Source organism: Aptenodytes forsteri, unplaced genomic scaffold (assembly GCF_000699145.1).
Source record: "Aptenodytes forsteri isolate BGI_AS27 unplaced genomic scaffold, ASM69914v1 Scaffold288, whole genome shotgun sequence".
In the NCBI taxonomy this organism is placed as follows: Eukaryota; Metazoa; Chordata; class Aves; order Sphenisciformes; family Spheniscidae; genus Aptenodytes; species Aptenodytes forsteri.
In genome coordinates, this window is record NW_008794746.1 from 395,678 (window position 1) to 411,382 (window position 15,705).

Sequence of the window (15,705 nt, forward strand, 5' to 3'; positions counted from 1 at the left end):
GTTTAAATATCTTTATTTTTCATAATGTGAAGTTATATTGGATATATCAGTGCAAATGTACAAGTCAATGTTAAGAGACACTTCCAGGTGTCTCCAAATTTTTTTTATTTATAACTACACATATCAGCGTAGCTCACCAGAACGGTGCATTAGCATACATTTCCAAACTATAAACATTTTCCCTTACTGAGACTGGTCTTGTGTTTCATAAAACGGTCTCACAGTTTTGTTAACTCAGTAACCAGAACACAGAAGTTTATCTGCAGGTAGGCTTTTCTCATACTGTATTGTTCTATAGCTGTCTCCTTGAAGTGTGCTTTGGCTGATTATCTGTTTAGGTTTTTTTCCCTGTTCTCTATCGGGGAAAGGAGCAGTCATTCCTGTAAACAGCGACGGTGTCATGAGGGTGGACGCAATGGTCCTGCGAAGAAGAAACCGGTCAGAAGTAGCAGATAGGTAGGAGGAAGGGCTAGATAAGATTTTTTTTTTTTTTTCTGTTGAAAAGAAGGAAACTATAAGGCAAAGCACAGTTCTAGACTTGATATTGTAAGCTCAATGGGATATCGACTGTCTCTTTCATTTTTGTGTTTACAGTACCTGCAACAGTGATGGTTTATGTCACTGCTGGCTCAAAAAATAGGCTATATAAGCAGAATGCAAGTGCGATTCTGTTAAGAATTGTTCAATGGCTTCTGGGGCAATTGAGTTCTCACATAACAATAACATTATATTCAGTTAATTTTTCTACTGTGATTCTTGGCCCACAGATTTAGAAAATGGAGAAAGTTATTCCAGAAGTCCAGAACACCTGGGACACCAGAAGTGTAGCTTTCCCTAAGTCACAGTGAAAACATTTTTTCCTGTGGCTATTGCAATCAAATGGATAGTTCCTCAGCCAAAATACGAACAGTAGACATAAGCACTAGGAAAAAAAGGCTTTTGCTTTTGATGTAGTCGAAGTCCTCGTTCCAATTTAAAATTCTGTCGTCGCCTACCTGCCTTTTCCGTATCTTTGTCCGAACACACTCCCGAACAGGAACAAAGTATCTAACAGAAGATGTATCACAGGAGGCCACCTTGTTACGACTTCAGCAATTATTTCCTCCATTTATCTCTAACAACACATACAGCTACTGTCAAAATCTGGTGGGATAAAAATTAGCTGTGAGGGAAATTTTATAATGGATGGCACAAAATGATCTTTCACTCCGATTGCATTGATCTTGCAATAGTGCCTGGAGCCACAGGATGGCACTGTCCTTAAATACACTGGAACCTTGTGGAGGGCAAAATCAAATTAGACTTGAATCTGTTCAGCAGGAAAGAGAACTTTTTTTTTTTAAAAAAGGATTAAGAAGCGGGGACAAGGAAAAACATGCTTACTCTAAAGTTTTATTACAGTATAGTTATTTCTGTAAAATATGAGTTGTAGAAGAAAGGTTTTCTCTAGAGCTCTTGCATATCTTATAGAAATAACCACACAGAAAAGCTTTCTTGTCAATTGTAATTGGATTCTATCATAAATAGTAAGATTTGCTCCATATTGTAAATTAAATGAGCTGTTGGTGCTGGACTGACTTGAGCACTCTTTAGCAAACTACAGCCAGCCACGCTGCCAAAGTACCTCAAACCCGTGATTCCAAAAGGGGAAATAGGTTTTATTAGGGACTAACTGGCCCTGGTTCTTGCCCTTACTAGAAGAGATTATCCAAAAATAGGACTGTTGTGCTTGAATTTGAGCACTGCCAATCAATCATAAAATTGAAATGTCAAAATTTGTTTCTTGTAGGCTGCTGTGTAACGGTAATTATGGATTTAATTTCCATATGATATTTTAAAAGGAAAATGCTTCTCATGATTAATGTCATTTATATGAACTTATGCATGCATGCAACATGATAAACTTGCAGATTTGAGCCTCTGTAGGAAATATTCTGACACAAAGCATCTTTTGAAATGTGTCAACACTGAAAGCAAATATTGTTTTCCTATGCAAATAAATTTAGTAAATACAACTTTTTCAGTAATTGGAAGGCTTAGTATCTGTTTCCCTACAGTTCCTGGGTATTAAATGCGAAGTTATATTTACAATTAAATTGTAAACTGTGCTTTTTTGTTGTGTTATAGTAATTTTACAATAAATTGTTCGTCCAAACTGTTTACCGAAGAGGGAAGTGGGTGAAAGAAATGTGATTGTTAGACTGCTAGCAAGCTGGTCAAATATTCAGATGTAACTGGAGTTATTCTGTGTCTTAGTTCAGTATCTTACAAGTCTTACAGGGTATGCTAGTGCTCTGTGCAGCTGTTATGTTGAATAAAGTAGCTGCTGTTAACGCAACAGTGTCACTGGTGGAATAGCCTCTTTTACGGGTTACCATTCTGCCAGAATAACCAGTGCTCAGTCATTGTTCACATCACCTTGCTACAAGCTGCTACTGTTAAAAGATCTTAAGGTAGGGGCCTGAAAAGCCCTTTTCACATACTCACTTTCTGAAAACAATTGAAGCTTCTAGTTTTTTGAACCAGGTGAATTTACAGTTACACACTGATACACACAGCTTCTAGCTAGCAGTCACTTTTAAGACCTAATTGCTCTTCAAGTGAATAGCAGCGAAATTACATTATACAGCTAGTGTACAATTTACTTTAAATAATGTCAAGAAGTCTTTAACATCCAGCTAGTTTTTAACTGAAGAGATTTGCATGAAAAATTCCAAATTTCTGTTGCTAAGTAATAAGCCAAAACAGTTCAACTTTTACAGGACACAATGTACATATATTTCCAACAGATGCTTATTTTATGTCTTTTAAGATTATATTCTTGTACTTTGTTTTAGGAAGAAAATATGACTGTAACAGAGGATTTTAGTAGACTAGAAAATACTTACCAAATGGAAGCAGAGGTACGTATTCAACCTAACCAAAAATAATAAGGAATAAGAAATGTAGCAAGGACCAATGAAAATTTGCAGACTGCCTTTCCTTATACCAAGGAGTAGATGTTCTCTACTAAAGGCAGCATAGTTCAAAGAAACTATTGAAGGACTACAGTTTCAAGCAGGGTTCAGCTGCAGTCTTCTGTTGTGTGCGGAACTTGTTTTCTGCTACTGTAATATAGAAAGAATTATCTTCTTCTCAGAAGAATGTGTGCTTTTTAAATATTACACGATGCTACAGAAGGGAATATTTGGTTCTGGGGCTCCAAGGTTGTCGTTCTGTGGCAGTGTAAGCAAACCCACGATTCTGCACTCTCCTTCACCCATAGCCCTTCCTGCCCTCTACTTCTTGCAAGGAGTTGTACTTAGGTGATCAGGTGATAGGTCAGTTCAGAAAGCTGCTCCAGTTAATAACTGTTTTTTTTCCAGATTAGCTTTTATTTTTTTTATTATTTTAGCTCCCTGAACTGGAGGCAATGCAAGGCAGAGGACAAGAGTGGATGGGGGACCACAGTGGCGTGGCAGCCCTAATCTAGATCTGTTTAAGCCACAGTTGAACAGCACCTGGACTTTGGTCTATTCTACACGACTCTGCCATCAGCTTGCTGCAAGTAAAGCAAAGCTAATTGTTTCCTAGGTAATTGACTTGGAATTCTGTAGGTAAAAAGTGCTGTGTGAAAGCTAAGTATTATGGGTATAATCCCATTTACTTCAGAAGCAGCTCAGGGGAGTATATTTTTGCATGTTCATGCTATAGTAAGACATAAATGCTGTGCTGGAAGCTTTCACTGAGGGAAATGATGTGTTTTCAGTCAATGGATCTTTTTAGACCATCAAACTTTAATCACTACCCAGCAAATTTACAGATTCTTATGAAGTAAACCTGGAAGCCTGCAGTAAAATGATAGCTGCTTTATAGAGCTGTTGTTTACAGTCCCCTAAAACAGGGTTCAGCCTCTTCAGTTTGCTTGCTCGCTTTAAGGCATATTCTCATAGAAATAACAGAAATAACAAATACGGAAATAATGGAGAATTTAGAGAAGAAAATTTGGATTTTAAAATGAGTCTTTAGATACTTAAATGGTATGCATCAGTGTCATGTTCTGAATGACTTTAACTTCATAAAGTAGACACCTACTATCACGAGAGCTTAAATCACCATGTTTTTTAGATAAGCTATACTTAAATAAAACTATACTGAATTATTATTTAGGCTACAGACAAGCTTAGACTTACAACTTCAGTCTTAAGTAACTTAACCAATCATCTCCCTTCTGCTATTCATTTTTATACAACAAAGATTGTAAGTGGAAAGCGAATTACAAGGATTTAGTGTTCATTTGTAGGCTGCTTGGACCAGCTATAATTGCTGTTCAAAAGTTGTATGGTTGCCTAGGACCTGCGTGTCAGAACTTGAAAAATCTAGCCATAATACCGCTGTTTTGGCTGCCCTGTACACTTAGGTAGCAGTATGGTCGCTCTTTATGCAGAGATTAGTTTCTCCTTGCTTCCCCCTTTATGTATGTACTTGTTTCATTAGTGCAGCTTCATAAACCAATGAAGTTCCATTGATCAGCGTGTTTGCATGCTTTAGCAATATAAATTAATTTAAAATTAACTTACACTCGCTTCTTAGAGTTTGCCATTATATTTGTGTTACACATAAAATCATGGAAGTCGTGCATTATTTCATTCTATAAACTCTTTCTACCATTTGTCTACTGTAAGAGTTTTTAGAAGACTGAAGAAATTCCCAAACAAATAGCTATTTTAAGGTACAATTAAGAATTCAGGATACGCTTTCAACTGTAAGGAGATAAATTTTAATTCATGCTACAACAAAGGAAAATATGCAGAAGAATGAAGTTGTGTATGAGATCACAAAGCTCTCTAATATCTTAATCATAACAGTTCATTTATTGCATGATGATCTCATGGGATGAAGATTATGTTGGGTTTGTGCATTTCTTAATATACTTGCCTCCTTATAAACCGTAACTTCTTGTCCTTTACAGCCTTACCCAAACCGTATAATGTCCATAATGGTTTTGCATACCCTCATATTACTTTTTCCACACTTTTTAACCTTAATCATAATTTTATTGAAGAAATTGAAACACTGCTTTGCATTTCAGTGCTCAGGTATCCTCTGTAAATGTAAGTGGAATTTATTGCGTCTACCTCTAAATGAAAACTGTGACTTTTAGGGGGAAAAAAACAACTTTCACAGCTATTGCTCAGTTGTTTTCTGCCCCTGAGGGTACCTGATTACATGCTTCTCTTTTAACAACGAAGTTCCTGAGTGCCCAGAACTGCCCCAGTCTGAGCAGCTTATCTCTCGCTTAAGACCCACAGTTCTTTTGTTTGATCATTCTTTTGTTTCATCCCCTTGAGGGAACTAATCTTTTAAGCACTGATAGCAATCTGGAAAATACTATGACAGTCCTCATAGTGAGACTTTCAACTTTCCACAAAATACGACTATGACAGTTTTTTGGCAAAACAGCACAAGAGGATGTATGCTTTTTATATATGGCAAGAAGAACTCTCACTAAAGAAAGAAATCTAGGTTTCATCTCATCTTCAGTCTTTGTTCAAATCGGTACTGCACCTTCCAGAAAGTGATCCAACCCCCAAGTTACAGATCAAGGGTGCGCAGCTGAGATTAAGATGCAGACTTGGTGCAGTTTTGCACAACAGGTGTGACCCTTTGTCCTTGTAGGGATGGAATTGCCCTGCCAGTCCATCTTGGTTAGTTTTTAAGGCCCTAAGCCCAGCTTTGGCTCAGTTGTGTGAAGAGCTACTGAGCCAGTGCAAGGATTCAAGCCAGGATGAGGTACATGTACTGCACTGAGAGGCTACCAAGGGTAACAAGACGTGTGCATTAATTACTTTGTGATAATTGTCAGTATCAATTTTTTACCTTACCCTGTATATGAAGTAGCCCCCTCCTCTCTCACTGAGAGATTCAACTTCCTTGAATTATCTCATTTACCACAAGGTAAATCTATGGTATGCACACAGGAAGCTACTGAAGTGCAGCTGACATGCCGCAACTTGGATTTCTGTACCGTACACCTTCACTGGGATAGATTGCTGCATGGACTGCAGCAGTCACGGGGGTGACTGTACGTCACAGGGGTTGGCAGTGGACTTTTCTTTACCACAGCTTTTTTTCTTCCCCTCCTGTTGAAGCTGTATTACTGTGCAAAAAGAAAGGAAGGAGTCAGGGATAAGAGAGAAGGTAAGCCTGACTTGGTGGTGAGAGCACTGTACTGGGAAGTGAAGATGAGGGTTTAGTTCTTCTAAAAAAGAGTTTGGGACCCAGGATTTCTGATTCCTGAATGCTGTAGGAGCTCAGCATCATTGCTTCACTCCTGGCGACTGTGCTCTGCCACAGAAAAAGGCTGGCTCCTGCCTGGAAGGTCGCCGCCTGGCTGGCACTTCCCCGCAAGGAAGGCTGTAGGGCTCTGGATCCAGGGCTGATAGCGATGCCTGCTTTGTAGCACTTGGGAAAACACCTGAATTCCTGATGCATCTGTATTTAATGCTTCTTATTGTCAAAGCCACAGACAGCTAGATGTTTAAATTGTTTTTAATCCACGTCTGAAGTGCCCAGTTCTCTGTAGGCACTGGAGTGAGTCTGTTCAGCCAACACAGGGTTTTGAGCCCACTGCAAGCTGGGCTGGGCTAGGCTTAGTTTAATCTCATAGTTTAGGTTTCTTGAACCTAATGCTTGGAATTAAAATGTAATTTTTCCTTCCTGCACAATGTTTTCCACATCATTTTGCTTGGGCTTCTGCATAATTAACATCTAGTAATCTAAAAAGGGAAGAACCAGGATGCATCTAGTCATGTGTCCCAAAGAGCACGTTCATTCTTCAAATTGTCTCCATACCAAGAATGCCGTACTTCCTCACAAAAGAGCATTTCTTAATCCTCAATTTTAAACCATTTAATGGCCTTCTTTCTGTTGCAAATCTAATGATAGTCTCTAGGGCTATATACAAGTGTTCTATGTAAATACATATTGGAGTTTTATACAGGACTAGTATGTTTAGTTAATTTGAACATATCTGGCTTTTTACTGATTTAAATACAAGTGTTGAATCGTAGGGGAAAAATGAAAAAAAATTATTTGTGTGATGACTGTGTTCACTCCCAGGTCTGTATTATATTCAGCGATTTTGGAAAAATGCAGAATGTTTGCAATCTACTCACTGAAAAGTTAGGAACCTCTGTTACCATCAGTCCACCTCATTTCTACCATACACCAGAAGCCGTAGACACCCTTCGGTAAGTTCTCTCTCACGCCACAAATTTTACAGCCTCAGATAACAGTTAATATGAACACATAATTTATACTGTTTGTAATGGGAGCAAATAGTTTCCTTCATACCTATTAAAAATTATGTTCAAAAATGTCAGTATTTGTTTTAAATATAACTTATAAATTAATGCCGTTCAGCCTAGAAGATACAGCTTGTTCTTTCTACAGTGTCCCTGTGCAAAAGCAGAATGTAATAAAAAATATTTTCCCACTGATTTCCATTGGAAGTATAATCTACTGTGAATATTAGGTCAACAGAGTTTGACTTTGGTTACATCAGCACGTGTAGATTTAATTTGTATTTATTCATGAAGGTACAAATGTGTTACCAGATGTTGGTAATTCCAAGTACCCCTGCCAATTCCCATTACTCTTAGCTGCTGACGTGATCTGAAAAGAACCACGTACGGTGCTTGCTCAGCATCAAAACACGTGACTTTGAAGCTCACGGTCTTGATATTTTAGGCGTTAACTATTCAAAGTCCTGCTTCTCCCATTGACATTGGGGGGGGCAGAGGGAAGTTTAATCTTGGTTTGGGTTTTGCCTCTTCAAAGAAAAGAATTATGCCTGGTCCAAGAAGCAAGCTCAACTAGCTGCTGCTAACGGTTCTGGAGATGTCAGAAGTGTACCTCGAAGGTATCTACGCAGGAGTCTGGAAATCAGGCCGGTGGGGTTAAATAGGTGCTAGTATGCGGTGCTAGTATGCTTTACAGCTGGACTACCCAAATGCCTGGAGCAAGGGTTGAACTATTGCTCTGCACCACACACCACGGATGCCTGCAGCGTATAGGTGTTAGAAACGCTTGATCATAGCTGATGAGGATGCTGACATTTTCTCCACACACTCCCCCCTCAAACTTCTAAACTATCACCCAGAACCCAGGGGAAGGTGATGTGCCTTACATCTATGCAGTTACAAAAGCTGAGGCATTAAAAAAAAATGTTTGGCAGGAATACTTGTACATCAGTTGGCCCTGCTTGTTATCGTGCTGCTTTTTCTGCCTCTCAGCCGTCAAGTATGCGTTGCTGCTGTTGGAAACACACGGCGGAAAGCTCAAGAAGTCTGTCGACTGTTTGGCCAGGCATTGGGAAAACCTTTATTAATAAGAGAAGAAGAAACAAAAGAATGGGGAGGCCACATAGACAGTCATCTACCAAACTCCCCAGATTCACTGACTCTGCAGGAAAGAATCCAGAATGCTACCGCTTATGCTTCTTGTAGAGTGTTTGCTGTGTTTGAGATAAAGGGAAAAGAAAACAGAAGAAACAAGTTGCTCTAGAAACTTTCAAATCCTACACATTTTCTTATTAAAGTTTTTATGCTTTCTTGAGTTTTGTTGTTTTTTACTTTATTCTTATGGTAGCAAGTAGTGTTAAGAGAGGAAATTAAGAATGGGGGTTGTGTAGCGAGCCAGCATAGAAGGTTTCTTAACATCTGTCCAGGTGCAAAAAAGTAGATTAACTCTTCTTTTGCATGTATCATTTGAAAGCCGCACAATGCGTGCTTTTGTAAAGAGAGCAGTCAAAGTATCGCAGGATTTACTTACTACAGCTCCCCAGAAATAGTTCCGTTCCTGTTGGCCTTTTTATTTAGCTCTATCCCCTAAAATTAAGGTTACTACTAATTCTGAAAGTAGAGTTCTTAACTGTTCAGTTTCTTCCTCTGCCCCCTCTAAAAGGGCAAGATAGTTGATGTGCAAAACCTTTGGTACTCCTAGCTGAAACTTGGTTCTATTTAAACCTTTCCTCCCAAAATTGGAAGAAGATTAATCCCTGCCTCGAGTCATGGTAAACTGAACGTGCAGTGTGTTTGCTTCTAATGAAATGGATTGTTCAGCGTAACATGCTTAGGAATGTTTTATTTCATCATAGGAAAAAATATACATAAGTTTTATCCTGGTGTCTATTTGCTCAAGTTTAAAAAGGAAAGATGTTGTCTGGATGTACGTTGCATGTACAAACACTTAAGTACTTCAGTCATGAGGATAGATTTTTTTCAACCATGGCTGCATAATGTATTTTGATCCATCATATCCACTGAAATAGGCTTTCATATCAGGGTGATGTACCTGAGAAAATAATATTTCAAGTTGAATAAGCACCAGAATTAGCAATAAATACAAACTGATAATTAAAGGAATCATTGAAGTTACTACAGTTAACTTTTTGAAAACTCCTGGTTAGTTTTTAAATACATAATGTACGTAGAGATACTTTCAGTGGGATTTTCCATGTACCTTAACCTAAGTTATGTCATCAGAACAGTGGCTTTCTCAAACTGTCAAAGTACTCTACAAATGTTGGACATCTCATGAGATACTACGTGCTAGATCTATACCAGCATGGATGTTTTAAAATCAGCACTGTTTCTTATTGAAGTAATTGCCACTCATTTGTTGCTGGTAGAGCTATTTGTTGTTTTTTCCAGCTGGATCAGTTATCTAATCCGATTAGGCAGCAGGAACAGTAAAGAAGCAGTCGGGGAAATGGTGAAGACACACCAAGTTGATGTGCCACAATGTCCAACTTGGAAGATGCAAATCCACAAAGGGCAATCCAAGTTACATGCCTTGTCACGACGCAGAAAGCCTACAGAGAGCGGGTTAGAACTGTCAACTGGGAAAGGGTTAGGACAAGTCTAAGCATTTTCTCATCAGTCTCAACTCTTCAGGAAATTACTCAGCCGTTCCTACAGCCTAATAGGCAGAGCGAGGGCAATCCACAGACATTCTTTTGAACTTGAGGTATAGGCATGACTCACCATTTGTAATTAATCTCAACTAGACAGCTTTCAAATATCTGATTTTGTGAGCTTGTTCCCCTAATAATCTGTGGGGAGAATTAGCCTGTCATGCAGGTGAATAAAGCAATCTGATATCTTAAAGGCTAGTTTACGCAAGGTAAATGTTAAAAGTGAGGTATCTGTTTCTCCCCATGGACTATAAAGGTAACCGGAGGTAGCCAGCAGACTGACATAATGAAAGGTGCATTTTTCAGACACATAAGTTACGAGTGGTCAGAACCCAGTTTTAAATACTTATGACACTTATCTGGGATAGCATAGTTCCTGCTCCTAAGTTCAGGCACGTTAGCACATTTGATATTACAATCAGTGGCTAAAACAGAAACAAGGAACTAGGGCTTCTCCCAAATAAAAGCGTTAGTGGTGTTGCACTGTTCGGCCCCATTGATTGAGTGGGGTCCTTTACGTGCAGTGGCACAGTTTCAAGAGAGAGCATGGAGAGTCTTCAGGCCAGTGTAATTTACACAATTCCTTTGGGGGGTTCCCCTGAAAGGCAAAAGATGCCCATTTGAATCTCCTCTGTTTGACTAGACCAAGCATCTCCTGTTAGATGAACGGTTCAGCTACTTGCTGTTATTTTAAATACAGATACTGCCACTATCCACAATTTAAAAGAAGGCATCCACACTAGCACTGGATCCCTTGCAAAAAGTCGTATGTATGTGGCATGCATGCCTGAAGGCCGTTTTCTGGATCAGAGTCTCTGACTAGTTTAAGAATCAGGTGCACATTGCATAAGCCAGAAATCAAAAGCTACCAAGACCGTGATACACAAAACAGAATTTATGGTTCCCGGAGAGTTTTGCAGTTAAGAAGGCAGACATTATTCAGTCTGGGCAGCAGCTGAGCAGAAGCTGTTTGAAATGCAGGTTTTTTCAGAGTGGAATTGAGAAACCAATATACTTCGCTAGATCCAGTAGAAAGAGATTAAATGACTCATCCAACTTTGATAGGTCAGTGAAATCCCTAAAGTCCATGTCTGCAACAGCCTCTACATAACAGAAGTCAAGCTGCTAAAACACTTACAAAACTAGGCAGTTGGATACTCTGAAGTAGGCAGTACCTGGGTTTGGTCATGTATCACCTTCCAAAAACACATACTTGAAAGTACAGCAGTAATTTGTTTATCTGCTTTCTCTATTAATTTTCACTAACTTTGCAAAATAGATAGATAGTATCTACTAAGCCAAAGGTCAGCCAGCTTTTAAATGTACAGGCTAACAAACAAGTTGCAACTGAACAGAAAATAAATACTACCTCTACTCCCATAATAATTGTTATCTCTTCCTCAGGAACGTAAGCTGTAGATTTGCCATATCCATTTGCTTTGTTAATTAGAATTCGATAGTGAGGAGTATCTTTTAGACCCTGTAAAAATAGAAGGAAAATAAATAGCCTCAAGGGGAGATGATGACTAAAGATTACATTATGTATTCAGTTAACTCTCACTATGCTTACAGAACCTAAAACCACTCAATATATACATACAGCAAGTTCATTTTTATGATCTTACCAACGTCAGTTTGGAAAATTAAATATAAAGCAATCAAAACTGTAATACATTAAGTTTTGGCATATCTGAAACATTCTTTAAGAGTCAAGATTTTAATTAACCTTTTCTCCCATAGATCCTGCCAGAAACATGACTTGGAATATCCCTGCTTTTTGTATATAGGTCCCATAACAATTTGGTAGTCTCCCTTCTTCCTTCACAAGTGGCAACAGGGAACACCAGAGAGAGGCAAATTCAGAGCATAATACCACCTCTGACAATCTTGGCCCCAGTCCTGGACAGAGCTAAGGCAACTTCCATGCATATGTAAAAATCTTCCAGCCAAGAAAGAAGCGTGGCTTACTATTATTTTTACAGTGCCTCTGAACCCAAATCATGGGCCAGGGTCCCACCATGCTCACTACTATCCATAAACATTCCTGCCCAAAGTAACCCACAATCTAAACACAAAAAAGTGATGGATGAATACAGACAGATAACTGGAGTTTATGAAGCAGTTACTATCGATCAATGTGACAGGCAGTGGCCTCTGCTCAACAATGTAGTAAAGAACTGAAAGTCAGAGAAAGGCAAGGAAAAGTTGGGCTGAAAGCCTGGCTAATGTTTAGAGGGGATTTGCAAGGACCAAGCTTAGTAGTTGCCTTATAAAGGTCAGAAGGCATTCTGCATAGCTGATGCATGCAACGTGAAAAGGCAAAGGCAAGTTAAAAAAAACCCAAAAGACACACACTTAAACCACATGTCATCACTATTGAAATTAAAACAATAAAGATGAACACAAGGTCACTGGGAGAACAGAACAATGTAAGGTACATAAAAAGAATCAGAACGCCTGATGGGAAATTCACGGGCATTCAGTTGTTGACAATAATACTGAGAGGAGAAGGAGGGGAGAAAAGAAAGCAAGGATGCAGGTGTTTTAGAAGCCAAAAATGAGTGGCAGGTGGATAAAACTACAGCGGGGAAGGAACAAAACGCACAAAACAGGACTGAATCTCTGCTCCCAGCTGAACATGAATTCTCTGCTATGGGCAGAGTTTCTCATTTTTTTCTCATTTTTCAGTCCTCTGACTTAATGATTAGTGCCTTCCTGTCACTTAAGCAGCATGTCGGCAGCCAACCCACAGAGTATGCAGCACTGTATTATCAGAGCAGCACTGTCAACAAAGATGTAGCATCTGATTTTCAAATACAACAACGACTTAGGCTAGAGAATTTAAAAAGCTTCAACAATTCTAACAAAAATACGTTGTTAAACAGATTTACATTCCAAATGTCCAGATCCCCAAAAACATTGCTTTCTAACTGAAATTGATGAAACGCAAAAGGATTACTTGCATTTTGTAGGTGCAGTGAAGATGTTACCAATTATTATACCTACGCTGGAAGATCAGATAAAAGATTTAACTGCCTCTCAACTTCAGTAATACACCACGAGAAATCTGTTCAAACATTACAGGTTGACACTGCCACTTTAAATACAACACTGTGTATTAAAAGTGAGTAATTTTAATTCGAGACATGTCCAGTACAACCCTGACTGGCAAAGCTTAACCCATCAATGGTGCAAAAGCACAGCTCTACTCAGAGAACAGTGCAGAAGAAGCAGAGGTATCGCTCAGCTGCACAGGAGATATGGGACTCAAATATTTTCCATTACGTTAGCAGGCAAGTCTGTAACAGTAGTTCTGAGCTGTGTTTTTTTTTTTTAACCTGAGTTATTCTGTGTATCTATTAATAAAGAAAGAGTTTAATACATTCAAACCTGTTTCGCTGGAGGATATTTGTGTTGTAGCCATTCTTCTGGAGCTTTAGCTTTTACATCCCATCCAACAATGACTCCTGAATAGCCAAATCTTTTGTGACCTATTACCTGTCCCACACTGAAGTGAATATATTCAGGCTTTGGACTGCGAACATGAGTTGATTCTAATTTAACAAAGAAAGAGACTTAGCAAGGATAAGTGTTTGATCAAGTATATTAAACATTTAAACAGACATTCTCGTCACTTCTACCAGAAGAGAAGTGACAGATTAATAGGCAAAGTAAACAAGGGAACAGGTATTTTGGGTTTTTCCCCCCCAGAATTTTACTATGATATTTGACAAAGCAGCATCCACCAAGGAACGCATTTTTCTATTTGTATGCCTTTGATATTACATAGGGGTCTTAACAGAGTTTTGGAAAGCATAAACACATGTATGTACTGACAATTACTTAAGCCTGACATACAATATTTTACAGTGCTTACACATGCTAACTGATTTTGCCATTAGTTTTTTCCAGTTTAGGTCACAGAATTCTTCTATTCAGTCTGACTGTGGGGAATTTCTTTCTGGGAGCAGACTGATCAACTGTTTCTTTTCCCTTTTATGAAGTTGATCTAAAACAGTTCATTTGAATCAAGTGAAAGCTATACCACTGTTTCATACATCAATACAAAATAGGCACTCTCAGATCTATTCAATAAAATAGATGCATACATATGGTATATCATATTGATACTGTTACACAACAGAGGGGGAAAAGGCCTTGGATTTTACATTTTCTGTTTTGCTTACTGAACTTTATCAATAATGTTTAGAGAGAAGAAGAAAAAAAAAGACTACCATTTACAAAGCAAGTATAGATGTCCACTATAAAAGACCTTACAGAAGACAATATCCAAAAAGCAAAACATCCAGAAGCAAAATCCAAAAGGATTGCAAAAAGACTCCAATACCTGCGAAATAAGAGTGGGTTTCTGCTTCACTGTTGCCAATTTTAGTTTTCTTTTCTCCATAGTACCAATTCCTAAAATGTAAAATTAATAACCCAACGTTCAAACGAGTTCTTTAGAAACTGAGTTTTAGTAATAATCAGAAGGCCGATTATCCTATCTTAAGCATTTGTCTGAATCGAGGGATACTGCAAAGCCTTTGATACAAAATTCTTCACGATTTGAAGCCCAAACAGAATGAGAGTTTTACATTAAAACTGCTTTTAAGGAATACACAAGCCAAAGGAATTTGTTCCAACAGGAGAAAAGAGTATGAATCTAATTTCTTTGGATATGTAACTCTACAGTTGCATTATAATTTTTATATGAGAGGAAACCCATTTATTTTCTATAGGTGAGCAAATATTATTCTGAACTCTAACAGAGTGATTCTTCAGTATCTTTTGTAAATTCTATTGTGAAATCTTTAAAGATTGGTTAACATTGGTATGGCAAGGTGTCTGGCAATGAGTCCCAGCTTAAGGCTACAATAAGCACAACTTCTCCTTCTGCACTAGGCTGAATTTCATGTGAATTTAAAGGGTGGGGGCTAGGGGAGGGACGTCTTTAAAGAGGGGAAATGGCTTATGGTTTTCATTGCCATTGTGAAAAACAGTGTAAAGAAACAATGAGCAAACTCAACATTTAGTGGGGGGAGCGTTCAAATATTCCTTCTGCTGGCAATGTAACAGGAGCAGTCTATGAACAAACGTATTTGGGTCAACATTCTCCATCCATACCAGTCAGCAACCTGTTGGTGCCAGAGAACTATAGGTTGTCCTAGTCTCCTTCCTCTTTTATGGTGTTCACCACCTTCCCTCTTTCAGTCTTACTCCTTTCACCCTGCCTGGAAGAAAGTAAGAGCAGGTTCCACAACTGTACAAACAATACTTTTTTTAAAAAGTCTTGGTTTAGCTCAAATCGGTAGGAAGACTTAAGGTTGACAAATACCTTTTAACAGGAACAGGAATGGGCAAATATCCTGACTTGTCAGACTGCATTGTGGAAAACAGTAGCTAATATAGTAGGTTTGGAAGGTCTCAAATGTCAACATATTTTTAGGATAACCAGTTCTTTATAATATAAGATATTCAGAAAACGCAAGCAGCTCCAAAGATCATTTGGTCTTTGAAGGCTTTATCTGTAGATATGCCTGGAGCTTTCCACAAAGTTGCAAAGCAATTTATGGTGAACCTAAGAAAAGCACAGTTTCTGTTTCCATCCATATACCGTTCCCCTAGGCTTTCCTGGGGGCAAAACTAAGTCTAAATCTTCCACAGTTCAGAGGACTTGACATCCTTGATTATTGTACACAGATCAATAATAAAGGATCTTTGAAGGTCCAGACAAGGTAAAACCTTTG

The 15,705-nt window shown here is 38.5% G+C and overlaps 2 protein-coding genes across 2 annotated transcripts; one reads left to right on the forward strand and one right to left on the reverse strand.

Moving 5' to 3' along the window:
* The first annotated feature begins 415 nt into the window (after window positions 1–415).
* IRAK1BP1 (interleukin 1 receptor associated kinase 1 binding protein 1) lies at window positions 416–8,598 on the forward strand. The gene is made up of 5 exons (XM_009274041.1): window positions 416–456; window positions 2,387–2,453; window positions 2,838–2,903; window positions 7,102–7,232; window positions 8,277–8,598. The coding sequence occupies exons 1-5, from the start codon at window positions 416–418 to the stop codon at window positions 8,545–8,547; spliced, it is 576 nt and encodes a 191-aa protein (XP_009272316.1). The 3' UTR covers window positions 8,548–8,598.
* Window positions 8,599–9,200: 602 nt separating this feature from the next.
* On the reverse strand, window positions 9,201–15,343 carry LOC103894622 (F-box only protein 21). The gene is made up of 5 exons (XM_009274042.1): window positions 15,294–15,343; window positions 14,307–14,377; window positions 13,349–13,512; window positions 11,328–11,438; window positions 9,201–9,336 (listed from the first exon to the last, which is right to left on the reverse strand). The coding sequence occupies exons 1-5, from the start codon at window positions 15,341–15,343 to the stop codon at window positions 9,241–9,243; spliced, it is 492 nt and encodes a 163-aa protein (XP_009272317.1). The 3' UTR covers window positions 9,201–9,240.
* Window positions 15,344–15,705: the final 362 nt, after the last annotated feature.

Bases quoted from the DNA above. Each gene is read 5' to 3' on its own strand.
- IRAK1BP1 (XM_009274041.1), top strand. From the start codon at position 416: ATGGTCCTGCGAAGAAGAAACCGGTCAGAAGTAGCAGATAG. The intron at 2,454-2,837 runs GTAGGGGCCTGA...ACTTTGTTTTAG, and splicing joins TACTGTTAAAAGATCTTAAG to GAAGAAAATATGACTGTAAC. The intron at 7,233-8,276 runs GTAAGTTCTCTC...TCTGCCTCTCAG, and splicing joins GAAGCCGTAGACACCCTTCG to CCGTCAAGTATGCGTTGCTG.
- LOC103894622 (XM_009274042.1), bottom strand. From the start codon at position 15,343: ATGCAGTCTGACAAGTCAGGATATTTGCCCATTCCTGTTCCTGTTAAA. The intron at 14,378-15,293 runs GTATTTGTCAAC...TTTACATTTTAG, and splicing joins ATTCCTGTTCCTGTTAAAAG to GAATTGGTACTATGGAGAAA. The intron at 11,439-13,348 runs GTTTGAATGTAT...CTATTTTTACAG, and splicing joins AATATCCTCCAGCGAAACAG to GGTCTAAAAGATACTCCTCA.